Source organism: Podarcis raffonei, chromosome 17, assembly GCF_027172205.1.
Source record: "Podarcis raffonei isolate rPodRaf1 chromosome 17, rPodRaf1.pri, whole genome shotgun sequence".
Lineage (NCBI taxonomy): Eukaryota > Metazoa > Chordata > Lepidosauria > Squamata > Lacertidae > Podarcis > Podarcis raffonei.
The window spans coordinates 32,617,799-32,643,945 of record NC_070618.1 but is presented as its reverse complement, the minus strand read 5'-3'; the positions used below and the strand labels follow the sequence as shown (position 1 = coordinate 32,643,945).

Sequence of the window (26,147 nt, the reverse complement as noted above, 5' to 3'; positions counted from 1 at the left end):
GCAGCTGCCCTTGAGAGGACAGGTAATATATGGAACCTTAAGAGTAGGAGCATCGTGCATGAATGGCCAGTGGAACATTCTGGATTTTATTGCCCAAACTGCTCAGCATTTTTGCTATTGAAATGGCACGTCTCACCCTTTAAATCCAGACATTTGTGAACCCCAAGTATTTATTTATTTTTAATTGCCTTCTACTCACATGGCTTTCTTAAAACAAGTTTTTAAATAAAAAAATAGATACTAGGGGTTGTCTTTGTCTATTTACATTCTAGTCGCTGAAGTCTTTTCTGAATAGTGTCACCTGCTCATTTGTTTCTTTGTATGCTTGTTTCTGTTGCGTTTCTGTCACTGGCAAACACATTTTTATAGCGGTACCCAGCTATTTAAACAGAGCTACTTAGATTGAGATGTGCATGTGTGTTTGTGGCTGCCACAAGTTCTTACTGGATTTTACTACATGAGCTTTAACTGCTCAGCACTTGTGTGTCCCTGGAAAATATAGAGCCTTTCTTCTCCAACAGTGCCCTACCATTTCAACAATCTCTTCCTATTTTGCTGCTGTTGTTAAGTCACAGGGGACCAGTTTGTACATCCTTATCAGAATCTGCTCTGTGAGTGAAGTTTGACGGCTAGGTGGGGTTGCCCACTTGTCAATCTCATGCCGTCACATGATTGACAGAGCACCCACCTGTTAAAACCCCTTGCACTTTGCAAATCCACTTTAAAGCCCCCAGTCGTCCCTATTTTCCCATTGCAGAGCTAGTATCAGTTTCAGCTTTAGATCTGGAAAACGGGGCAAAGATTAAAAATCTCATTGCACAGCACCACTCACAACTGGAGCTCCTGACAGCAGCTTTCAGGTTTTAAAAATTAAGATACTGGGAGATCTGACATGGAACTCTTGCATCTCATGTAGTTTGGGCCTTAACTCTTATTAAAAACAAGGGGTACATACTCAATATTTTTTTAAAAATAAAAATTACTAAGCTTGATTCCGGACTAGCCAAAGTACTCTGTGGTTCTCTGAATGTAACCTGCAGTCTGCATATACTTGAGTCCCAGAGGAAGTAGCCTGAGCTTGAAGATATAGCCCACAGCCTGTATGTTTTCCTTGTACTGATTTCATGACAGGTTTTAGCAGGACTTCCCTTGCCCATAATGGTATATCATATTTCTGTGGTAAGCATGTACAAGTGCTGAAAGATCACTTTGGGCTGGGAAGATTCAGGATGCGCCTTCCTGCTCCCTTCCTTTCCACCCAGGACTAGGAGGTCTGCTATGTGGAATGGCAGAGTGGGGAACCTTGGGCTTCCGTGGCCTCTTTTTGCTTTGTTTCCAAGGGCCTGCACAGCCACACACGTGTCTCCCAAGAGAGAGACAGCCCGTGAGTCTTGGGGTTGAGGACATCAAGGATGGCACTTTGCTCTCTGGCTTTCCACCTGTAGCATCCTGTTTCTCCCTAAGAGTGGTACAAAGGAGGGCAGCTTGAGTCTGCACATTCCTTGAAAAAACTGCTGATTTAGAAGCAGTGTGTATATCAATCAGACTATGCAATTGGTTCTGTGTTGTTTTGGAAGGGGGAAATGGTTTGAGAGCTCCTGAAAAATACATCAGGATAAGATCACAACGTGTGCAACCAGTGGGGAAACAGCAGGAGTCATTTCTGAAAATTGATCCATTTGGAAAAGATAGATCCCTTGTGAGTTACTAAAACATCCTTGTATTTCTGGGTTTGCAGGCAATTCTCAAACAAATTCTAATAACACCCAAGTGGCAGGTCTGTGGGCATTACTCTCACAGAACTGCAGGGCGAGAGTGAGGCTTCAATTACCTCTGAGCATACCTTCAGAGGAGGAGGTGCAGTTGTCATGCAAATGAGCATTCTGGCAAATTTCATTCCCATTATAAATCTAACTTTAAACCTGCATGGAAATACCCTGAAACAAGGTCTTTCAAAGCACTAATAAACACTCTTCACAGATTAGTTCACATTGCTCAGATTACAGAGTGACACAAGCGAGGTGCACAACCATCTCAGCTGTGCCTGTAGGACAAGGGATAGTTTTGCAGCAATGGGAGGCCAAAGAAGGAAACCAACCCTCTTCGAGAGGAAGGAAAACGTGGTGATCTAGTGGGATCAGCAAACAAGCAATTCATTTGCTCCCTGGGCTGTCATTCCAGGCTCTCTACAGATAGTTGAAGTTTAGCTCTTAGTACATGTTAAGTGCTGTAGAAATAATATATGATGACTATGTCTTTGCATATACCACTTCTGCAACACATATTGGAATCTGACTGTTTCAGCGGAGTTATTGTACAGTGAGCGGGTAGCTTTTATGAAGGATAGATGTACCATACAAGCCAACTGCTTCGTAGATGAAATATACTCAGAGTCGAGAGTGGACCTGTTCACTGGCAGGCAGAGAGAGACACAAGAAATTCAAAGCAGCCATTGCCCACACACTCTTTCCCATAGACCTGCAACAGCTGAATCCTGGCAAAGGGGGCCTATTCAGACTGTGAGCTGGTCCACAAGAGTGAATGAAAGAGCACGGCTAAATACTAATCCATCTTTCCATCTGTTAAACCATGCACTTTCTCCCTGATTCCTTGCCAGGACCGGCTTCTTTAAAGAAGTCGGGGAAGCTGGATTTCTGCAGTGCCCTGTCCTCCCACACCACCTCCCCGAGAATGGCTTTCACCCATCACCCGCTGCCTGTCCTAGCAGGAGTCAGACCAGGTGAGAACAAAGCCATTTTCTTAGGGGGGGGAATGGGTGGATTGTGGGCAAGGGTGGGGAGGCAAGGGACAGAGCTGTCTCCCTGAAAGGGCATGTCAGAGTTCTCAGTCATGTCGGTTCTGGCAATGGTCTCCTGCTCTCTCTCTCTCTCTCTCTCTCTCTCTCTCTCTTTCTTTCTCTCTCTTTCTTTCTCTCTCTTTCTTTTGTTCTTTCATTTTCTTGCTTTCTCTTTCTGCTGCTGAGGCAGCTTAACACGAGGATTGTATAATGCATCCTGGAAGACCGATCATTTTGGTGGGATGGGGTTTTCGCCAAGTTGTCTTGCTCCATTAATCCGGATTGACTTGGGCAACATCGAGTCAAAGATGACCGTTGTGGACTAGATGTTCTGGTTTGACATACGGCAGTTTCGTATGCTTCTATGAAAACCCTATGGAAAAAGAGTATCCAGAATTAATTGGGTTTAGATTTAAATATCTGGAAAAACACATGTAGAACATCCATTGGGGCGTTAAATATGAAATTCTAACAGACACCAAAGTAGCACATCAAGATACACTCAGGTTTGTATGTTGCATTTCCTCCACCCCACCCCGCAAATTAGCTTTCTACCCCCAGATTAAAACAACAACTTCTGTGGAGTTGTAAGCCCCACTGAAGGGAAGGTGACTTAGGCAAGTTTTCAGTACCTTTCTTAGAAACCTATATTTTCAAAGCAAAAATTACTTGCAGTGTATTCTAAGTGTCTGCTTAGAGACTGATTTGCCGCACTAATTTCACGTCCAAAATTTATTTATTTACTTACTTTAGTTATTTATACACCACCCTTCAGTGAAACTTTCCCAGGCTGCCTTTACAATTAAAAATAGAAATACAGTAACGCAACAAAAATTATAAAATGTATGCAGTAAAAATGACAGCAATAACATGCAAAGCAGCAGATGGCAGAGTAGCATAAAGACTGTTCATTGCTAGCATGTGAATGGTCATATATGTAGGAATAACTTTTTTGAATTGTCAAGATCGGAAACGACCAATTCAGTAGCAGCTCTTGTATGTTTTATGCATTTTAGGAGGGTGCTGTGATTTGTGTTTGAATGGTGGGTTTATGTAATGTAATGTAATGTTTAGTTGTGCCGTAGTGTATGTTGCACAGGACTGTAGTGTGTGTATGTGTGTAGAGAGAGGAAGGTATATCGGAATAGGATGACAGTACCTCTTAGTGTGGAGTGGTCAGGCAAGGAACAGAGTAAGCAGGTTTAAGTAGACTACCCTGAAGCTGCACACCCAACCCTAAGACATTTTTAAATTGCCTGCCTTTTTACATCTTGGATCTTGCCTTGGATTTCAGGGATGTTTTGCACAAGGCTCAGTCTTACTGCAAACATAGCATCAGTTGTGTGTGAACTCATGAAATGATATGGTGGTAGAACATTACTGTGGTGATGGTCTAACTGCAGCAGTGATATAACCAGATTGATTTCTCTCTTTTCCTCCTTCTCTCAGACCCCAGAGGCGCATCTTACTTAATAGGGCAAGATTAGATAAATTGAGATTAATTCAATCCCGACATGGAGGCAGTTGCTGTACCAGCACTTCAGAACAAGGGGAGTGGGATCTTGCCTTTGACCTGGTTGCTGCTGGACAGCACATTTCCTCCTCCTTCTGAACACGCAGGAGTGACTCGAAGGAATGCAGCAGTGTGTGAAGTTGTCAGTATAGCTTTTAAAAAGCTTCCGGACAGCAGAAAGTCACTGATTCTATTTACAGAAATACTCAAACACAACACACACAAAATATTTATATAAAAAACCCCAATATTTTAAAGCCATAAAAATAATTTATGAAATAGTACAAAACATACATTTTTTAAAAAGCAAACAAACCAAAGAATGCATTAAACATTGGGCCATGGGATTTTTTGGGAAAGACTCAGCGAATGAGTTGTCAACAGAAACTAAGAGCCAAACTACCTTTCATGCAGAGGATCCAGTACAGAACTGAATTTCCCAAGTTGTTCTCTTTTAATGAAATGCAGCTGGTGGGGGGCTACCAGCTTAGCTGAGCAACAATGTCCTGCCCCGTCCCATTTTCCAAATAAAAAATGTCCCCCAGCTACTGTATGAGAGGAGAATGAGTTAAAACACCTTCCCCCAGCATTTCATTAAAAAAGAAAATGTTGGGTGAAACAGTCACATAATTTTTGCATAACAATGAAGCTTGAAGTGAAGCACATATGTAGTTTGGTGGATCTCCCTGTGCAGAGAATTGGCCAGTAAGCACACCCTGCCTTGTTCTCTAGCAGTTATCACCCTCTGAGATGATGAAACATTTTTTTTTGTTCCCAATCCCTGGAGTTCTCCCACCACTGTTTGCTCAACCACATTGCACAGGACTGGCAAGTCTGAAATTGGCTTGTAATTGCCTAACAATTACAATCCTATACATGCCTACTCAGAAGTAAATCCGGGTGTGGAATCTGCTTCCAGGTAAGTGTGTATAGGATTGCAGCTTAAATTGTATATCATCCCCCAGAAGTATTTTTAAAAGATTGCAGGGGACAATCCAGCTGTAATGATACTCTCAGTATTGTGGCAGGACAAATCTTTTCCATAGTCCTATTCAGTCAACACTTTGAAGCTGTTTTGTCTGCTGATCAGGAACTGCAAAATGCTCAGTAGAGGATAAATTTGTTTTAAACAGATTTAGACACTGAATTTGGCATTTCTGACCTGATGGAGCCATGCTCCTCTTGGACTGCCTCTTGCATCAAGCACCCACTTGCAACTGAGCTGCTTGTGCATTTTCGGTAGTTTTAACATCTGAATAATTATATGCACAATTATACACAAAAATATGTAGATGATGCATACAATATGTATAAAAGAGTCGGACTTCATTTCTGCAGGATAATTTTGTGTGTGTGCATACATATACACACATATATGTATACAATATATACAACATATACATATATGCAGCATGTATATACAACATATACATACAATAATGTGTATGATAATGCATATAATATGCAATAAATGTTTGTATTTCTAGCAGAACTGATAAAGAATTAACTTGCTTTTCATTGTGATCAAGGAGCGACACGAGAATTAGAAAAGATTCATGCAGATAAGCTCAACATCAAGAGTTTCAAAAATTGCATCCCTAAGCTGAGATTTCTCATGAACAGATCCCTAGTTATATGCTGCTGCTTTTTTCATTGATGTTGCTCCCTAATCACCTTTGAGAGCAGCCTTCATTGGCTGAGTTTTGTTGCAATTTCTTTGTTCAATTTAAAATAATATTAATCCTGCCACCTTTCATTTTAGCCCATTCCATCTTCCTTTGCATTTAGCTGCCACAGAGAACAAGTTTCCTGCCATGATTCTACCTGCCCAGTGCAGCCAGCATCCAGTTATTCTGTGTAACTGCCTTGCTATCATCCATATTCCCTGTTCCACCATCTGTCTAGTTGTGTATCAGTGTGTAGGAGGAACTTCAGCCACACAGGAGAGTCAATCCCCAGTCCACAACAGCTGGTTCCTTTGCTGACTCCCCTTCCCCATTTCCCTGTTAGTTACTAATGTTCCAGTTATTCCCAAGGAGAGGAATATGTCTTGCCCTTTTGCCCTTGTGTGCTTGGGGGAAAGTTAGGTGTTATTGTCATTATATTTATTTGTAAAGTGCCTCCAATGTACAATGCAATGCAAGTGGAATAAGACAAGTCCTTGTCCTAATGAGCTAATAATCTTAAATTAGATGCGGGGAGGAGGAGGGGAAACAATAAAGAGCATAAAAGGTTGGGAGAGGGCATGGTAATTGTAGATGAATATTTTAAAAATGTAGCTCCCTGTGCTTGTACTTTATTTTGATGACGGGTGGCGGTGGTGTTGATTAAAACAATTGTGTAAAAAAATATAGATTTAAAGCAGAGGACTTCAACATCTTGTCACAAAATATGATGGGGGATACATGCACATAAGCAAAGGCACCCCCCTCGATGGCTGCTGTGTGGGTGTGGGTGTGTATGTGTGTATGTGTGTATGGTATATATATGAAGAGAGAGAAACAGAGAGACACACACACTTATTGCATGCTTATAGGTAAACATGCACGGATGTGGAAGACACGCAAGATGCACACAGGTGTGTGGCATGCCCTGCTCAGATCCCTCTGCATCTGCTTTCACATCTTTGCAAATTCTCACCCACCTGTGCTCTTGTGAAAAAAGAGCAGTTTCCTCACCCTGCCAGGGTTGAGGGAACCCTCAATTCCAACAAATGAGACAAAATGGCGCGCCTTCCCCTTATAGCAAGGATGTCGGGGTGGGTGTTTCTGTTGTGTATAAGCATCAGTTGGGCTGTGTAGAATGGAAGCAGCATGGCATGGGGTTGTTACTGACATCTCTTTCTGTCCCCCCTTCCCTCTCTCTCTCTCTGTCTCTCTCTGTCTCTCTCTCTCTCTCTGCTTCTGTCCATCTGTCCTTACACTCTCCAGGAAGCCCCCGTGCCACAGCCTCGGCCCTGCACTTCCCATCAACCTCCATCATCCAGCAGTCCAGCCCCTACTTCACACACCCGACCATCCGCTACCACCACCACCACGGCCAGGACTCGCTGAAGGAATTTGTGCAGTTTGTATGCTCGGACGGCTCAGGCCAGGGCTCCGGGCAGGTAAGAGCCATGCACCTCAGCCCAGGGATGCCGGCCTGTCCAACCAGAAACCCCCACCCTACAACCCTTCTCCACCTCCTACCCCTCTCTGTCTCCCTCCCTCCCTCTGCCTGTCTGCCTGTCTGCCTGCTTGCCTAGGGCACATGGAAGTCAGTAGCACAGGAGGCAGGATTACCAAGGCCCCTGGGTCTGGAAGAAACGGGGTCTTTTTTTCTCGAAGGAACGGTCTGACTGACGCTGGCTTGCTCTTGGCAGCTGACATTGGCCTCTGAAAATAGACAGGGTTCCAAGTTACAACGTTCAGGCTAGGGAGAACTGCCCTGAGGGCACCAAGGATATTGGAGCTTGCTTTGGAGGGTGGATAAGAGGAATATAATTTATTCAGAAGACGGGCTTCTTTTCTGCTTGTCATTCCGCCTTGTGTGGGACATGACCTCCAAAGGGAGGGCGCATGTCTGTATGGCCCAGACAGGCTTTTCCCCCTGTTGCCCCATTTTCTTGCCCCTCTCCTATCTGCCACCCTCTTTTCATAGGATATATTTCTGAAGGGCTTTGAGTGTTCTAAAACCTGGAGTATTCTGGATTCTGTGGTACAGGAGGAGATCCCAGAGGGCTGTACTGAGCACATGCTAGAATGTGTGGAACCTCTGTGGAATTGGTGAAGGTTACAGAGTGGCAGGATTCAGAGATGTCAGGTTTTGCAGAATTGTTAGATGGCAGAAGAATTCATGTACCTAGAAGATGGAACTTTTCCGTGCACCATGGGCTTCAGAAAGTGGGACCTTCTGAGACGAAGGTTTGAAATGTACCTCAAGTACTTGGTTCGTACTAGAAAATATGCTTTAGGTGATAAGTTTCACCTCAGAGGTAGTCAAAGGGAGTCCTTCTGAGCTAGCATGTGAGGAAGGATTGCGATGAGATGCAGTATTGCCTCCCACATCCTGTAATGCATCAGCCCAGTACAAGTTTTGCAGGCTAAGAAGAATATTGGAAGAGAAATGTTCTTCATCTTTAAGCCTCCTTTTAATGAAGATATTGGACCAAAGTTGCTTCCATACTAGACCTCTGCTTTACCATCATTTCCTAGAAGTGAAATTGAAACTGAACTGCCAAATGGTATACTAAAATGTTAACCAGCAATGCCCTATCCTATGATCAAGATTCTGCTATTTATGCACAAGTCAGTCACATCAAGCAGATGTTCCCCTATAATGCTAATTAAAAGTATCATCCTTGTATATTTTGCCCATTTTATCACTTCTTGTTTGGTGGTGAATTGCCCCATAATTAATCAGCTTCTATTTCCTGCAGAGTAAGTGTGCTTTAAAATACTGGTTTCCTTCTATTTCCCCCCTCTCCTTTTCTTTTCTTTATAGCAGAATAACAATATTTTGCCCTCAGAAAGAAAAAAAAATAATGCAAGTAAATCAGTAGTATAACACACACAAACAATACACAACAGGAAACAGAAGCTGAGTAAAGGGATAGTTCCTTACTATCCCACATCTGCACTGAAAACAAAGCAATGACTGAATCTACAAACAAGAAGCTTTTGATTAAAAGCACAGTATCCCTTAAACACATCAGTAGCACCTTGCCTGTCAAGAGGGGTGCTACAATTACCTTTTACATCATAAAAATGGCTGTATATTAGGTTTGAAAAACTCAGGATGGCTTCACAGACGGTGCTGGGAAGCAAGGATTTGGCAACAATATTACGTGGACGCCTTGTTTTTAAAAGGTGAACAAAGAATGGCAATTTCAGAATAAAGGGCTAGTGTGGAAGCAACCCAGCTGGCACAAGCTCCAAAGAGCCTTTAGCCTAACAAGAAATATTTTGGAAGAGTAGCCATGTTGCCACAAGGCAGCAAGAAGACCAAGCCAAGCTGCTAAGTTTCTAAGGTTCCCCAGCACCCTTTGTCTTTGGTCAAACCTAGCAAGGTTTCCAAGTCAGATTTAACTGTTCTGGTTTAGCCAAGAGTCTCCACCATTCACCAGAGCATCCGGAGTAGCAGTCAAACTGCTACAGAGATCACGCAATAGAAACACTGGCAAAACTGAAAGCCAAGGCGTCGCCATGAAAAGGCTTGTGATGGCTCGTCCTCATGGTCTACATAATCCTTGTATCCCATGTTGGCTCCTACTTCACTGAGAGCACATAGCATTGGACACCCACGCAGAATGAAGATGGTCATCCCTTGAATCCTGCTAGGACCTTAGCCAGATTAGAGAATCTGATGGTGTAGGAAGATCAAGAAAGCCAAGGAAATAAAGTTGGGGGGTTGCAGAAGAGATTCAGGGGGTTCCATTCACCATGGTTGCTGAAGAAGAGAGCGATGGCCATTTTTTCTTTTCAGGGCTAACAAAAGTAAGGAGCCAATAAAATCACTTCAGATGCCACACCTTCAAAATAATAAAGCCGTTTTTTCTCTGATTTAAGTCCTACCCAGGAATTCCATGCTCTTTCCACGGACTTGTCATAAATCTTGACATATGGGGTCCTATAACCACCATTCCTTCACTTCTTGATACATGCACATGGCAGGGAAAAACTGAGCTGGGAAAACAGTTTTTCCAAAGCTGCTGAAATTAGATTTGTGATACATGAGGTGTTTTCTTGTATCCCCAGCTCACCAGCTCTGTGACGTAACTGAATTTCAGGGTTTCTTTATTATTTAAAAGGCGTCTAAGATTTCTCTTTTTGTGGCTTAGTGCTAAAATTTAGATGCTACAGGTTCCAAATCTAGAAGCTGGACCTAGGTGGCTGCTACAAAATCTCACAACACTTTCTAAGGACCAGATACTTGATTTTTGGAGATGCGTTTAGCATTTGCTGAGATGGAGAAGAGAAATCTTGTATGTACACGAAGGCATTTTATCAGCTCGTGGTTCTTTGTGAGCAAAATGTACATATGGTCCTTTAAGCCTACATTGTTAGGATGCAAAGCCTACAGACAGAAAGCTAAAGCGAGTCAAAAAGTATCCTCTCAGTACTAAGTCACATATTACTACAGTCGTTCTCTTTGGGCAGCCATATTGAGTTACAGGCTGCCCTAGTTGATGGGCTGTCTTAGGGCTACAATGCCATTCCAGCCAGGCCTCAGGGTGCCCAACGGAGAGCACATTCAATTGCTAATTACTGAGCTGTAGCCTTTGACAACGCAGCTTGCAGTGATATGCGGTAAGACATAATTCCAGTCAAAACTGTGGTTTTAATGCCTTGCCATCAGAGTGGAAGAATCCTTGTTCAGAGTGCCAGTCAAGCAGGAACACAGGGAGCCCCTGGATGATGATTAAGGCTGCCTGAGTCTCTTGTGGCAAGCAAGGAGAATGTACGTGCTTGAAAGTTAGGAGATAGGGAGAGCTTGAGGGAGGCAAGGGGAAGATTTAAGTTCACAATATGATTTTTTAAAAAGAAGACGGGGGAGAAAAAGACCTTCCCTCTTGAAAAACAAAACAAACAAAAACACCCTAAGAGCCGCCAGCAGCAGATACTGCATCTTTAACGTTGCCTTGTCTCGTTCACGCATCACTGTATTTATGTTGTTCGCAGCCTAACGGTAGCGGCCAGGGCAAAGTCACGGGGTCATTTTTGCTGCCGCCGCCACCACCTGTGGCCAGACCAGTGCCCCTTCCAATGCCTGATACAAAATCCACCAGCACTAACCCAGAGGGCGGAGCGCCGACACCAACGTCACCCTGTAAGTGGACCCAAGCGTAACCCAAACCACCGAGCGAAGCAAAATAAAAATCCACCTCTTCCCCACCCACTCACACACCACCAACCCCTTCGCTAGGGGTTGAGCAGGGCAGAAAGGACCTAGTGAGCAGGAGGAAAGAGGAGCCGAGGAAGGGCAAAGAAGGAGAAGCAGAGAAGAATGCACACAGGTGTGGCAGAGGCGGAAGGAAGAGGCACCTCAGAGAAGAAAGGGATTCGGAGCGTTAGAGAGAGACGAGTGGAGGGGTGAGAGGGGGACAAGCAGCAGAGAGAGTGAAAGGGTGGGCTTGGGGGCACCATGTCGTCATCATCAAGTCTTGTGCTTTATACTTGTTTTAAAGGTTGAAACACCCCATCTGATCCCTTCCCCAGCTGCCATCAAACCCTCCCACCTTCCATCCCATCCCCCAGCGTTTAAAGATGCAGTAGGCTGCCAAGCTCCGACACCTTTAATTTTTTTATTATTATTATTCATTAAGTTGTTGGTTGTCATGGTGGCTCCTGGGTAGGGTTGGGTTTTGGGTTTTTTTGTTGGTTCCTTTTTTTTAAGGGACGGAAAATCAACTGTACATATTAAATTCTGAGAAGAAGAATTACTGCTAGGTGTTTTGCTTTTCATAATACGAGGGAGGGTTGTGTTTACAGGTGTTCATCTGGTGCCTGAAAAATCAACTTCCATTGAGATCCATAGCAAGCTTCCTGTCATGCCCTAAGTTGTGGTCTGTGCTTTTTTCCTGGAGAGCGTCTGCCTGCAGGGTGCGGAGGCAAAGTATGGAACTAGGATTCCCTGAGAATGTCCCCAGTGTTTTGTGAGAAATGAGAGCCCAGACATTTGACTGTCCCACCTTCAGGAGGGCGGCTGTGTTATATGACTCAGGGTGGTGGCGATGGTTGTGAGCCAGGATGCCTGGTTCTGTTCTCATCTTCAGGGGACGTGGTGGGCCCACCACACCTATTTGAGGAAGGGTGGGGCGCCAGGATCCCCGGCTTCTCCCATTATGAAGCAGTTGACTCGCAAACTTTCTTGGCTTAGGTGAGGCCCCTTGGGAGAAAGGATCGGCTACCACTTCCATTTTCCTTTTGTTTTCTCTCCTTCCCTTTCTTTTCCTTTTTCCTTTTTTTTTCTCCTTTTCTACATCTGTGCTCATGGCATTGCTCACTCCCACGCTGTTCATATTCTCCATTAAACTGATGGTGGTGCTGTAGGGGGTGGGGGACGTGAGTGACGAAGGGATGGGCAACAGGTTGTAGGCATGGCAGGAGATGCTCTAGTCTCGTATGTCTGGGTTGCTGCCTTTCCCATTGTTTAGGAGGGCTAACAAAACAAAAAAAAAAAAGCCAGGAAGTATGTGAGGCACTGTGGTTCTCTGTGAGGTTGAGACCAGGCACCTCCGGGTACTAAGAGCTAGTCCACATGATCATCAGTAGACTCAGCGTAAAGTGCTGGTGCTGGCCTGAACCCTGTCAGACTGCAAGCGTGGGAACTGAATTTATTTATTCGATTAATTGTTCATTACACTTATATCCTTCCTTTCCTCCAATGAGCTCAAGGTGACCCACAGATCCCTCTCCATTTTATCCTCACAACAGTCTTGTGAGGTAGGTGGAATGCTGAGCAGGGACTGACTAGTCCAAGGTCAACTAGGGAGTTGCATGACTGGAGTAGTGATTTGAACCCAGGTCACACAGGTCAAAGTCCAACACCCTAATCAGTAGGCTAAACAGTCTCTTGTTGTTGCTGCTGCTGTTGTTATGAGCCTTAAATGGAACGACTGCTTGAATACTCCCTTATGTGAAAAACAACAACAACCAATCACCTCCCTCCCTTATGTTCAAAATCAGCATGTCAGCAAGAAGACTGGCCCAGAACCATTATCTTTCTTTTTTTCACTTGCTCATTTTGTGTGTGTGTGTTTATTTATTTATTTGAAGAGGAGGAACATTAAAATATCCAGCCCTCTACCCACAGCCTGAAGCACTACAGTCCGGCAACAGATATCCCACATGAGTCTGCTGATGGTGCAGCTCAGCTCTATGTGGTAGCTGGAGGTTGGCACACAGTGCTTCTTCCAGTGTTACATTGTGGGCAAGGGAGCACAGGGGGAACCTTTTTCTTCTTGCTACCAATTCCTGCAATCACTGCTGGAAGCCAGGCCTTAAACTCACCAAGGAAGAGCTGCTGGCTCCCTACTAAGCTCCTACAAAGATGAGCAGCAGAGAAAACCCTCTTAGGGAAACCAGGGGTATTGGCTGTTAGAGGCTGGGTATGAAGACGAAATGCCACACTGGGTTCTCGTATGCATGCGCATGCATGTTAGCATGTGATTGCAGAACCTCTCGCAATCTCATAAGCAAAGTTTGGCCCAGACTGGTTTCCATACTGGAGTTGTACTTTAGGGTGGGGGAATCTCCCATGCCTGCTCCCTGCCCCTCACTCAGCCTCCCTGAGAGCTTTGCCCTCCTCTGCCACCACACTAAATACCAAAGGACTGAGCTCAGTTATTTCTGGCACACAGCATTATGCCCAGGGGAGGCACGCAGACCACGGGACTCCATCTCCTGGCAGATCCATACAAGGGCATGTTTGGGGATGCCATCCACCCTGCCATTGGGCAGGAGGCTTGTCTCAGGCTGCTAATAGGACTCTTGAGCTCAGAAGCCCTGGCAACCTCTAGGGTCAAAGGGAAAACTAGGCCAGGAGATTTAGATGTTGGGCCATGAGAGAGAGGTGGAGAGTGAGCATGCTCAAGTGAAACAAAGGCTGTGGAACGATGGCCAGAGTCTCCCTTAACTTCCATCTCAATCCAGGCCAAGCTCACACAAGCCTGATCGAAGAGGAGCACCCAAGGATCCCTTGAAATGCCACAGAGGTTGCTGGGACGTGTGGCTTCACTGAGGCCTCTCTAGAAACAGTTGCTTCCTCAGGGAGCTGCTGGATAGTTTGTGCAGTCAAGCTGGCCAAATCTGTCCGTGCCCATAACCCCCATCTCTCAAGCAGCGAGCTTCACAGCAGATCGCACTCACAACCTGTAGGTGGCTATCCTGTTCTGGGGAGGGTGGGAGGAGTTGTGCCCAGTCTCTCTTTAGATTTTTTTCTGTCTTGAACCTCATCTGGCAGGCCTTCATCTGACATGACCACCATCAATGCCATCAGCCTCTCCCAGTGGCCCTAACGGCCTCACATCTCTTTCCCCTCCAGCATTCTCAGCGCCAGGCTCCTCCTCCTCTGCCAACCGGTTTGTCGGCATCGGACCCCGGGACGGCAACTTTCTAAACATCCCCCAGCAATCTCAGGTAGGGGGGCCAGTTTCACAGGGGTTGTATGTGGCTGTAGCCCAAATGTAGCTTGCAATGTGTGGGGGAGGTTGGGCGGGTTGATGGACGTGGTTCTGCTAAAGGGATGGATGGGATGAGGGTCAGGGCCAGACACCTACACGTCTGCTGAGACCCTTCTGCTCCAACATGCATTGCACCCAGTACCAAAGTCTCCCCTGTAAATAGAGCAAAAGCACAAATGAGAAGGAAAGACAGCTAGCACGTGGGTCTTCTCAGCTTTCATTTGAATGGTGGGCATAACACAGAGTTTAGTAGGTAGAATACAAAATGAAATTGAACACCAGGACTCCAGGGTTCCGTTGGTAGGTATGTCATCAAGCCCCTTTCCAATGCCAGAATTACCTTTGGCATTATCTAGATCTGATGCTCTTGCAGCCAACTCTGTAACATCAGTTACAGGCCTACGTTTTCCAAACAGGAAACTGAGGATCAGGACTCATCCACACTTACCTTTGCTTTGCGCTTTCTAGGCACAAGTTGGTGCTTTCCAGGTCCGTGGCTGAGTGTTTTTTGTTTTTGCCCTAGCACTTCCCCTGAGAAAACTTGCACTTTACTGCTCAATTGGAGCAAACAGCAACCCACAGAAAACTTAATAGCTGTTTTCTCCAATTCACCGGTAAAACAGGGTTTTCCCAGGGAAAGTGCCAGGACAAAAAAAAACCCCACTGAGACACAGACTTGTGCCTAGAAACACAGCACAAAATGAGGTGTGGATGACCCCTCAAATAGAGTGTGGCTTATAAGTCTGCAACTGAGACAGAATCTGAAAGCAGGACTCCCAAGTTTGATTGTAGTTCAGTGGAAAGGGTGTTGGATTTGGGTGGAGAAGACACATATCAGTTTGCTCAACCAGGAAGTTCATAAGGTGGCCTTGGGCAGGTCACTGTGTCTCCATCCAGGTCTCAAGGCTTCCCACATAATAGTCCTTGCCTACACATTTGTTCTCTCACCACCCCATGAGATGGGGCTCTGGGTGGCTTAACATTGCATTTTCACTTGGAAAAGGTTTCCATGCAGGAAAAAATGCAAGACCCAAATATAGGTTGTCACATAGATGTCACTACACAGGTTGGGAAACAGCAAATTCCTGGCATGTACACTTAGTGAAATAGACACACGTGCACTCCTCATGATGATCTATACTTTTTCTCTACTTGGAAGTGTTTCAGTAAAGGTGTAGGTCACGAATTGTGGTGAGTGCATACCTGAGTGAACAAGCCGTGTACATGTGCCAGCAAGTTGTCATTTCCTCATCCTCATAAACATTCAAATGAATGTGATGATGGAGATACAGGTTTTATTTGTGTTGCTTCCTGCATGGAAATATTTTCTATGCAGAAGTGTATAGTGCTACCTCTACTTAGGATCACCTCTGGTTATATATCCTTCAGGATACGTATGTGGCAAACCTGGAAGTGTTTTCCCAGGCTTCACCATATGCACATGCGCAGAAGCGCTCTACCGTGCCGCACACATGCGCAGAATGGGCACCTCCAGTTGCGGAAACCTCGGGATCCAACCGGAGCTCCGGAGTGGATCCCGTCCGCAACCGGAGGTACCACTGTAATGTGAAACAGCAGTGAGCCCAGTCTTACATGATCGGGAAGTAAGAACAATCTATAAGAGATACTTTTTTGCAGGGGGCAGGGGAGGATTGCACAGTGAAAAGAGTAAAATAAATAATTCATGAGAAGCCCAGCTTTTGTGACACTGGCCCACACTGACCTTCTTTGCCCCATTGTCATTTCCCTACTTTAAAAAGGCCACCTCCTTTTAGGCCACAAAGCCCTTCTCCCTTGCCCTTTGGGTTGCTGCTGCTTCACCCTCCTTGCACGGTGGGGGAACTGCTCAGCAACCTTGCAGGATTCCAAGGCAGGGAGGAAAATCTGACTGGTTCCTTGGTGCCTCCCATGGAAGTGATAAAGGCAAAGGAGCCTGGAGTCAGCTAGGAGGTGGCATTGCCATCTGAGCAACTTAATTACTTTACTGACCAGCCAATCATTTATTGTGGAAAGTACTGAAGTGGAGAAGGGAGCAGTGGCAGACCTTGGGGTTTCAAATTGCGGCAGCACCCTGGGCAACGCCAAAATTCGGAGCCCTCCCCCTTGCCCAGCTCTTGTCCTCATTCTACATCATAGTTGCGGTGCCCCCAAGCCTCTGCATCCAGCGCAACCAAACCCTCCACGCTCCCCTAAATAAATCCACCTCTCAAGGCAGGAGAGACAACAGTGAAAGGATATGTCCAGCATTTCAGAGGAACCAGTGAGGTGTTGAAGATTCCATGTCGGGACCAGTTGTGTAGCACTCATGGACAGACTACACCACTGTGCAGAGAGCATCTATGCTGCACTTTGGAGGCTTTGCTGCCCGTTCCTGTTCTTGGGCTTGAGTCTGGTTCCCAATAGTTTTTCGTATAGCTGCTCTCTACAGCAGAGCAGAAGGCTCTTGGGGGAAGATGGGGAGGGGCTGATGAGTCTATGTTCCTCACATGGGGCTTTAAATGTATCTCTCAGCCTGTCTTGCCCTGTTTGTGCCACGGGAATAGGTGTTACATAAGCAAAATAGAATACGCAGACTAGGCATTACTGCTAGTGTTGGATTTAAGCCGAAGCCAATCAAAGCCCCATGTGTGAAAATGTGCTCCCCTTGTTATTAAAGGAGCCGCCACTTGGATGCAACACTAGTGGCACAGTATGTTCCCTGGTAGGTGTATGGGAGAGCTGGGAGTGCCCATCATGGAAAGAACTAAAAGGGGGAAACAGACTTTTCCCCTCCACAATTGGGGGTTGCTAACCAGGCTAGGGGAAGGAGTTTCAGCAGTTTTCCTACCCAATTTTGAAAGGCTACAAAATCAGGATGCTGATCATCAGGGTGGAAAAGTAAAGCCTTTTGAAAAGTTCTCAAAGTGGGCATGTTGCAGGTGGGAAGTATGAAGGCGTTTATTGCTCGACCTGAATAATATCCTGCCCATTGCACTCATGCAGCCACAGTACCACCAGCCACTCTGAATTGAAATGTGGGAGATAGCTGGAGAAGGGAGGGGAACCACCTTTTTCTATCAACAGTTTTATTGCTGGGAGGTTGTGGTTTCCCTGCAGCACAGATGCTATCTGCGGGGATACCCCGTAACAACTAAGTAACAAACAAGCACTGGTTCTGCAGCGAAAAATGATCAAGCTGGTGTGTCATATTATTTAGGAATGTTTCAACCCTGCCAGTACCATGATCAGAAAGCAAAAGAGGGGAATGTGCCGGAGACATGAAGGGTAGAGAGCAGCAGAGAACGGCTGTGTGAAGCAGAATTGGAGCAAACCTGCTTTAGCGCGCGCGCACACACACACACACACACACACACATTGATCCAGCCTGCCCTCTCTCACAAGATTGCTCTGAGGTTTGGTCTGCCTTTCCTTCCTCCCAGCCTTCGTTGCTCCCTGGCGGTGAGCAAAAGAGCTGAAGCAGAGCAGGAATGGGATCTGTTCCCCTTCCCATCCCATAACCAATGTCACGTCTGGCCCGTCTGGTTTCCCCGAGCAACGAGACATGATGTCACACCCAGATGAACTTGGACTTGGGGGGCCGGGCAGGGAAACAATGGTCCAGAGCGAGGCTGGACCAGGGCCCAGCACGGCCTCAGGAATAGCAGGGCCACTTCCGCCAGCAACTTCCCTGCTTCTTGCTTTCTCCTTCTTTTCTGCTTTGCCTCTCTGGATTTATTTCATTTTCCATTTCCCCACCCACCCCCCTGCTTTCTCCCCACTCCCTTTCCCACTCTCTTTCTTTTAATGCACTTCTATCACTTTCTTTATAGCTGCTGTACTCCCCCACCCCATCCACCTACCCTTTGATTCATTTTGATTTCCCCCCTCACTCCTGGGATTTTAGGGGGGCTGGGGAGGGGTTGCTCTGCCCTATCATGCATAAGACAGATGGGAAACATGGAAGTATTTTTCAACCCAGGCTCTGCCAGGTGGGCTCCTAGATTTGCCAAGGGCCCTTTAATGTGTCCATGTGTGTTTTGTGTTTTCTGTTTGTGTGTGGGAGGGGGGCGGGAGATATTCCTTGCTCTATTGGCTAAGCTGCAGTATATTTTTTGGGGGGGAGGGCAGGTGTTACCACAGTAACCAGTGACTTTTCTGAACTCTGGATTCAGGCAGATGGAGGAGGACAAAAGAGGGGAAGAGAAAGACAGATAGCATTGGGCAAGCGAGAGATGGAGGAGAGTGCCAGTTCCCCCTCTCTCAGCTGTGGCTTCTGGCTGTTGCCCATAGGAACAGCTGCAGGTCCCGTGAGGTGTGACGGACCTTTGCTTGTGGTCATACTGCTTTCATTGTTATTAAACATTCACTTAGTGCCAACAGTGCGCGCTGAACCTTGCACTGACCCGGCTGCTGCCTCCTTGGCTTAAAGTCTAAGGCTATGCCAGCGCCACAGGTCAACTAGCTCCCATTGCCTTTGGTGTGGCTGGTGAGCTCAGCGCCATTCTAGCTGGTTGCCTGCTCCTTTCGTGGGCTCTGGCTGGGCCCAAATCAGAGATTACAGCAGTGCGGCTGATGCCAATCCAAATCTCCCAGGTACTGCCTAGCAAAAGGCATTATGTGGCCTGGCATCATCGCAGCACTCTTCCCTGGTACCCCCTCGCCCAGCAGCTGCCAAAACACCCATGGCAGCCAGATGCCCTCAGAGGCTGGCAGGAGCTGCAAAATCACACCTGCTTCTTTGTGATGTAAGGGTTCTTTTTCATTATGGCGGCAAATGGCTACTTCTGTAACGTATCTTCAAGAAAGAGGACAAAAGGACCACCAAGTCACACTAGACCTGGTGGGTCAGCCATGTCTCTTTATGCATGTGTCTGCCCCATTGACATGTTAAATGTGGGAGGGGAATCTATTTGTTCCATGGGGGTGAGAGAAGCAAAACCATCCCTCCCCCATCATACCTCCATGTGCTCTGTTGCTTGAAACACTTTTGTCCCAGCCCAGACCCAACTCTGGAAATAAGCCAGGCTGGAGAGAAAAGGGCTTGAAGCAATGAAGTAGAGTAAGGCGAGGGAAGAGTTAACTCCTCTCACCCATGTGCTCTTTCCCATTTAGAACAATATACCCCACCGGCTTGCACTTGGCTGCCTGCATCATGGCTATATGGACCCTATTTGTACTGGGGTGGGATGGGCAAGGCATTGCTCCAAATTTAGATGCATCCATACACCTTTTCACATAGGGATACGTGAAACCCCACTCCCAAATTTTGCTGGTCTTCTTTGAAACTCTCCTGACTTGAAATTCCTCCAGTGTCTCTGTCTGAGGTGAGGCTTCCAAATTTGCTTTGAATTTTGCTCTAGGCAAAATTAGGTGGCTGTTGAAAGGTGAGTGGAGCCAACCTTCTCCTGCGCCGCCACCACCCAAGGAAATTTCTGTGATGTAGTACCGGATGACGCAGGGCCGTTCCTTCTCCTGACTCAGGGCATATCTTGCCACAGCAGCCCACTCATTGCCAGGGCAGACAATATTTATGAGTGGCACATAAGCACTCCCCTAAGGTCTGCAGGTTTGCACTGTTGCTGGTGTAGTCAGATGCCACTGCAGGATGGTCAGATGCAGCTCAAATACGCCGTCAGAAATGGAGTTTTGAGAGAGCAGTCGTGTGACTACGGAGGGCTTGCTCAAGGCATCTGAAAGCAGAGATGCTATGACATGAAGGGACATATGGAGACAGATCCATCCCTCACTGCCAAGTGGACGTTGTCATGGTGGAGTGACAACTCCTGACTGGCTTGTTACTGAGGCACAGCATTCTGATTGGCTTTTTAGGCACATCATTTTTAAATCTAGCCAGTCACAAAGCAGGAGCGGGCAAAATGATGTGCTGTTGTTTTTGTTTTTGTTTGATTGATTGTTTCCAAATCTCTAATTTGTATTGGTTCTCCACCACCACCAGAGGATGTCAGGCTTTGCTTCTGATGCTGTAATTTGCCTAGTCCCTTATGATTGGCTTAGAAGATTTAGCATCATAGCACGCCTCACCCAGTTGGAGTATTTAGACTGGGGGTGCATCGGCACCTGATTGGCTGGAATCTGTGACAATGAGTAATGGCCAGCAATGCAGTTGGCTGGCATGAATTCACTTGGGTGTAAGAGCTGGCACCTTATTTTATGAAAGGAACATGGACTGGCCAAACGGAGAGAGGATGTGTGAAGCAAAAAGAGCTGGAGAGAACAAAAAATATTAAAAAGCATCTTGGAAAAGAGCAGGAAGTGACCTATAGAAATAAATAAACTTTGGAAGTCAGGAAACCCAAGTTTGGTACCCAATGGGCAGTGGGGGTTGGTGGGTTGACATAGTTCTGCATTTTGGAGCTTGGCAATTTTGCTTTGCTGCATGTCACAATTATAGTCCTTTCATCATATGTCCTAAGCTTCCGTTATCCTTCTGTTAAGCAGACATATTTTCCTCTCTATCCCAAAGTGATCTAGGTAGGGTATAATGAAATGAAACACCTTGACCAAAGTGGAGACAAAGCAGTGCTGCAGGAAAGTGGAACTCCTGCTTGGCTCTTGCAGCGATAGGGGGAGGCGGACCACTGGCTGGGAAAGTTGGGAGGAGGCTGAGTTCCTGCTTCTGCCTGTGCTATGAAAACTGCCGGAAATGGAAGTTTGCTCTTTCTGTCCTACACATTCTCATAAACGGAGTGAGGCCTCCTTTTCCAAGTGGTTTTAAGAACAGATGCATAAAGGTGAGCTTTGCCCAATGAAGTAGGCATTCTCCACAGTTCCAGAATAGGCAGGGAAAGCGTTTGGCAGTGGCCCAAGAGAGGCAGAGAGAAGCTGGGGGCTAGAAAAAGGGAGAACTCCCTGGGCTTCCCAATAGCGGTAACAGAGCCCCTCCTGGTGGCCATTCGCAAGGCTTGCGTTTTCCTCCGGAGAATCCAGTTATTTGGAGCTGCCTTCCTTTCCTCCTCTCCCTTCCTCCACAGCGCTTTCAGTATTCTCTCGGTGCCACAGATGGCGATTCTATCTACAGTGTGTCACCTTCCCCCACCCTACTTGGCACTGTCAGGGAGCAGATTGTGCCTTCATGCAGAGCTTGCATCTCTGCCCCTCACCTTTCAGCTTGGAGGGAACTGTGAACTTCCAGGCACTGTTCAGACTGTGGCAGATAGATCAGGAGCCAGGCATGGAGGTTCCACCCACTGCTAAACTACAAATAATAATAATAATAATAATAATAATAATAATAATAATAATAATAATATAGAACACACATCAAATTCTTCTTTAGCAACCAGAAGAAGAAAGCATGTGTGGCTTTGGGATTTACAGGAGGGTGAAGTTGAAATAAGAACTTCCCACCTGAACCTCCTCACCTTCCCATCCATCGCAGAGGCTGTTGCTGTGGGCAACAGTTATCAGCAGCAGGGAAACTGTGTCCCTTCAGGTGTAGCTGGACCACAGCTGCTATCATCCTTGACCATCAGTCATACTGGCTGGGGCTGATGGGAGCTGGAGTCCAACAACACATACCAAGGGACACTACATTCCCTATCCTTGAGTAAGAGCAAAGGGCAGGGGTCAAGCAGCATTTGTCAGGAGAAAGTTAGCAGGTGGGAGTAGGGTGTGTGAGGTTGGGTAAAGGACTGGAACTCACCTTCTCTCAAGGGAAGGTTCGAAACAGCACTGTATAAAACGCTACAGCCAGAAAACGCTCTTAGTGCAGCACTTGGAAACATCCCATGGCATTGGTGGCCAATGCTAAGCTTTTTGTCTTTCCAAACAGCAGGAGAAGCAAAAGCTGTTTCACTGAATTCTGGCTCACAATTTCTTGCTGATAAAGGAACAGCTTCAGGCAGGGCTGTGAAATTGCGTTGAGCTGCACGTTTTCCACGAAAGTAGGCAGCACCTTGGGAGTAGCAGCAAGAAAGGCAAGATAAACAGAAAGAGAGGGAGAAGTTACATCAGGTGTCATATTAGATACTAAAGAAAATAATCCTTGTCTGGTTTCAGCACAAATGCAAACAGTGGCAAGAAGCAGATATGCTGTCAGACATTGACCAGGGAGACCTGGGTTCAATTCCCCACTGAGCTCTGATGCACTAGGCCAGTCACACACTCCTTTGGCTTGCCTTGTAGGATTGTTGCGAAGATAACCTGGGAGGGGACAATCACATGTGCCACCCTGAGCTCCTTGGAGAAAGGAGTGTTTTTCAAAAGTGTATACTGAGGGACAACGTTAGATGTTTTGGTGAACATCAAAAATGGTAGCATGCTGTCGACTTTGCCCCTTTCCCCTCTGGCACACAGAGTTAAGCTTGCCCCCCGAGCCATCTTGACACCGACACTGTGTGTTTCCCCACCCATGTCATTAGCATTGGTGATGTAGCACAGTGGTGCCTCACAAGACGAAATTAATTCGTTCTGCGAGTTTTTTCGTCTTGCGAATTTTTCGTCTTGTGAAGCACGGTTTCCCATAGGAATGCGGTTTTAAGAAAAAGGAAACAAACCTGCAAGACGTTTTCGTCTTGCGGAGCAAGCCCATAGGGAAATTCGTCTTGCGAAGCAACTCAAAAAACGAAAAACTCTTTCGTCTTGCGAGTTTTTCGTCTTGCGAGGCATTCGTCTTGCGAGGTACCACTGTACTGGGGCAAGGAAGCACACTGCCGATAACCTTAGGATATGGGCAAGTTTTCCTAAACTGGATGGAAAGAGGAGGGAGGAAACTCGATGTGCGATCGCCATTTTTGGCAAGTGGTCTTGTTCCAACCCTAACATGTTTAAGCGTATGCCAACAAATGCACAGTGCAATTGTGACAAAAGCCCTGAAATGCATGTGTCATCCATACAGTTACCTTCACCGGAGAGCCAATATTAGTCGTTCTCCTTGTTAAATGTACACAAATGTAGCCATGAGTGGCCTTAGCAAAGGAGTCTTTCAGCAAAGGGGGATGAAGGGGCACCAGTATTTCAGAGCAATGTGAGGGTAAATCATGGCTTGGAACACTAGCGAGGAACAAGTCAGGAACAAAAAACGAGACTAGATGACTGGAGCTTGCCAGAAGAAGGCAAAGGCACCAAACTCAGTGACTGGGTTAGCACTGTGGCTTTTGCTTGATGGGTATCAATGTTAGCCTGCCAAACAAAGGAAAAAGAAAGTTTGCAACGCTCTGTTTTAATTCTCCCTTTTTGTGTTTTCTTCTGCTCCAGTCTTGGTTCCTCTGACGGGATCTTCAAGCGAAGAAAAATAATAATGATGATGGTGATGATGATGATGATAATAATAAGTTTTCGCTCACGTCCTGAGAATCAGAATCTTCAGTCCTTAACCCATATCTTCACTGAGCTGCTCCTCTTCAAGGAAAAGTAAGAGACGTTGGGTAACACTACAGATGAGAAGCTTAAAAGAATTACGTTGGACCTCCCCGATCCAAAGCAGATTTTTGCATTTGCGTAGAAGAGGCTTGTCTTCTGCAAGGAATCCCATCAACACCTACAGAAGTCACGTAATCCTGTTTCAATGATATGATAGTTCTGGACAGGCTATTCAAGCAGTGGTTAAAAAAAGAAAGGGGTTTCTCTTATTCATCATGGGGAAGGAATAGCATTCACATTAACCAGCCTCAAACCCCCAAAATTTGCACCAAGTTTTGCTAGGGGTTATGTTTGTTGCGAAATGAAAGAGGAGACACTTTCTTAGTGCCTCAACTGCCTACCAGCCTAATTCCTATGAGCCCATTTGCAACTTGAGGAGAGTTGTGTTTCTAGGTCACTCAATTTGCTTTTTTAAACTTCGCAATGTGGTACAGGGGCTGCAGGAAAATGAAGTTTGTCCTAAATTCAAATATCCTCCTAAATACGTTTCTAAAAGCGTGTCCAGTGTGGTGCACTGGTTCACAATTGGAACTGGCTATGATTAGAGCAGTACTAGGGTCATAATGCTTGGTTGGCACTCACAGCACAAACATCTCCTATCAAACATAAATTCCCCCTTGCAGTAAATTCCCTTGTTAATGAAATTTAACATAGCATCCTCATTACTTAAAAAAGCAAAAACAGAAACGCTCCTGACTGCCAGATGCCGAGACAATATTCCATTCCTGAGCAAGAGGGGGGGCTCTCCCTAGTTCCCTCCCCCGTCTCTCTGAGACAAAACCACACACACACCTGACACATCCTGGTGTCTGGTGACTCCTGGTGTCCTTTGCCATTGACGAACCTTTCCTGCATCTCAGATATATATATATATAATAACACCTTAGGGCTTATGTGGAAGGTACTCCTAGTCATATTCTCCATGAACTGGGATCCCTTCACATACAAGAAAGGCAGGCACTCTTGGGTTCACGAGTCCAAGACGGATTGGGCTGGAAAGTGTTTCTAAGTATTTCTCTTAGCAAAGAGAGCATCTGCTACCACTGCCAGAGGGCAAATGACACTTGGAGACCCATTGGATGCTTACTAAAAACATTGTAAAAAGAATCCATTGACAAGAGAGCAAAGAGGCCACATTCAAGTTGTACCCCAGACAAATCCCTGGAGCGAAGGCAGCTGGCTCAGTCAGGCACGTTTCTGCAGAGCTTGTAGCCTGTTCTGGACAGGTTGGGCTGTGTCCCTTTCCTCTGAGTTCTAGTATTTTCCTTTTGAGGTTTTGGGTGTCTGTTGTTACTATGGTTTGATGCTCTTCCTGATCCCTTTTCTCCACTTGGTTCTTTTCCTCCTTTAGTTGTAGCATTTCCTTTGGCTTCCTCTACATACAGGTGACAACAGCAAAGAAATTAAACGCTAGGGTTTTGTGGTCGTCGTTGAGACAAACAAAAAGACAAACCCTTTGAGCTTAGAACATATGAACACTCTCAGCAAAACTTCAGCGCAACAAAATTAATTGTATAGAGTTAGAGGTAGTGGAAGCTGCCTGACTGGTAGATGTGAAGGTTTGACATTGCCGGCTGTACACTACGCATGCACACATACGCACCAGAATCGACCACACAGCTCCGCACACTTTCATCTTCCCTTTCTCAGACTACAAAAGAATAATAATAATTAATAATAATAATAATAAGTGAGGAGAGCAAGCGCCCCCCTCTGTTTTGCACCAATGAGATCTTCATTATTTATTTTCCAAAGGTCTGTGGAAGAGGCCCCTCTCTTTCTCCTTATTTACCCCCATGCTAAGCTTTGGGGGCAGGAGCTTTGCCAAATTCTTTGGGGTTCACCCCCCTCCCCATCCCATCTCCCCTGTTAAATGTGTCCATCTCTGCATGAGGGGTCACTGGTTGTTACAGGGCAACTCCACATGGTAAACTTAGGATAGGCAAGGGCGTCTGGGTTTGGAGTGGATCTGGAGAATGCTGCAGGGAATGGGCTCCCATGCCATCTGCCCAGGGCAATTGCATTTGGGTTTCTGGCTTGCAGTGCCTGGAGTTGCCCCCAAATGACCGTGCAAGAAAACAAGTTGATCTGGAGAACCTCCTGAAGCCCCTCTCCTCTCTGCCACAGTGATCCCCAGCTGATGCATCAGCAAGTTCTGGAGCAGACATAGTCAGGAGCTGCTGGCGGGACCAGGAATCTGCATCCCTGTCTAAGTGCAATGATTTTCCAGTTCCAAATGGAGAAACAGGGTCAAGGAAGGGAATTCTGAGGGCTGCAGATCTGCCCCTCCCCTCCACCAGCAGTTGGCTTCCCTG

General features: G+C 46.1%; 1 protein-coding gene across 8 annotated transcripts in view; it reads left to right on the top strand.

The window, feature by feature from the left end:
- NFIX (nuclear factor I X) overlaps window positions 1-25,788 on the top strand; it is a 251,299-nt gene extending 225,511 nt beyond the window's left edge. For 4 of the 8 annotated variants that reach the window (XM_053370380.1, XM_053370379.1, XM_053370386.1 and 1 more), the window contains 5 exons: window positions 2,618-2,740; window positions 7,241-7,416; window positions 10,970-11,117; window positions 14,334-14,428; window positions 23,668-25,788. In XM_053370380.1, coding sequence (XP_053226355.1) covers window positions 2,618-2,740; window positions 7,241-7,416; window positions 10,970-11,117; window positions 14,334-14,428; window positions 23,668-23,682 — 557 coding nt within the window. In that variant the 3' untranslated portion in view covers window positions 23,683-25,788. The remainder of the gene's footprint in view (window positions 1-2,617; window positions 2,741-7,240; window positions 7,417-10,969; window positions 11,118-14,333; window positions 14,429-23,667) is intronic. The other 4 variants (XM_053370382.1, XM_053370383.1, XM_053370385.1 and 1 more) reach the window with 4 other exon arrangements.
- Window positions 25,789-26,147: the final 359 nt, after the last annotated feature.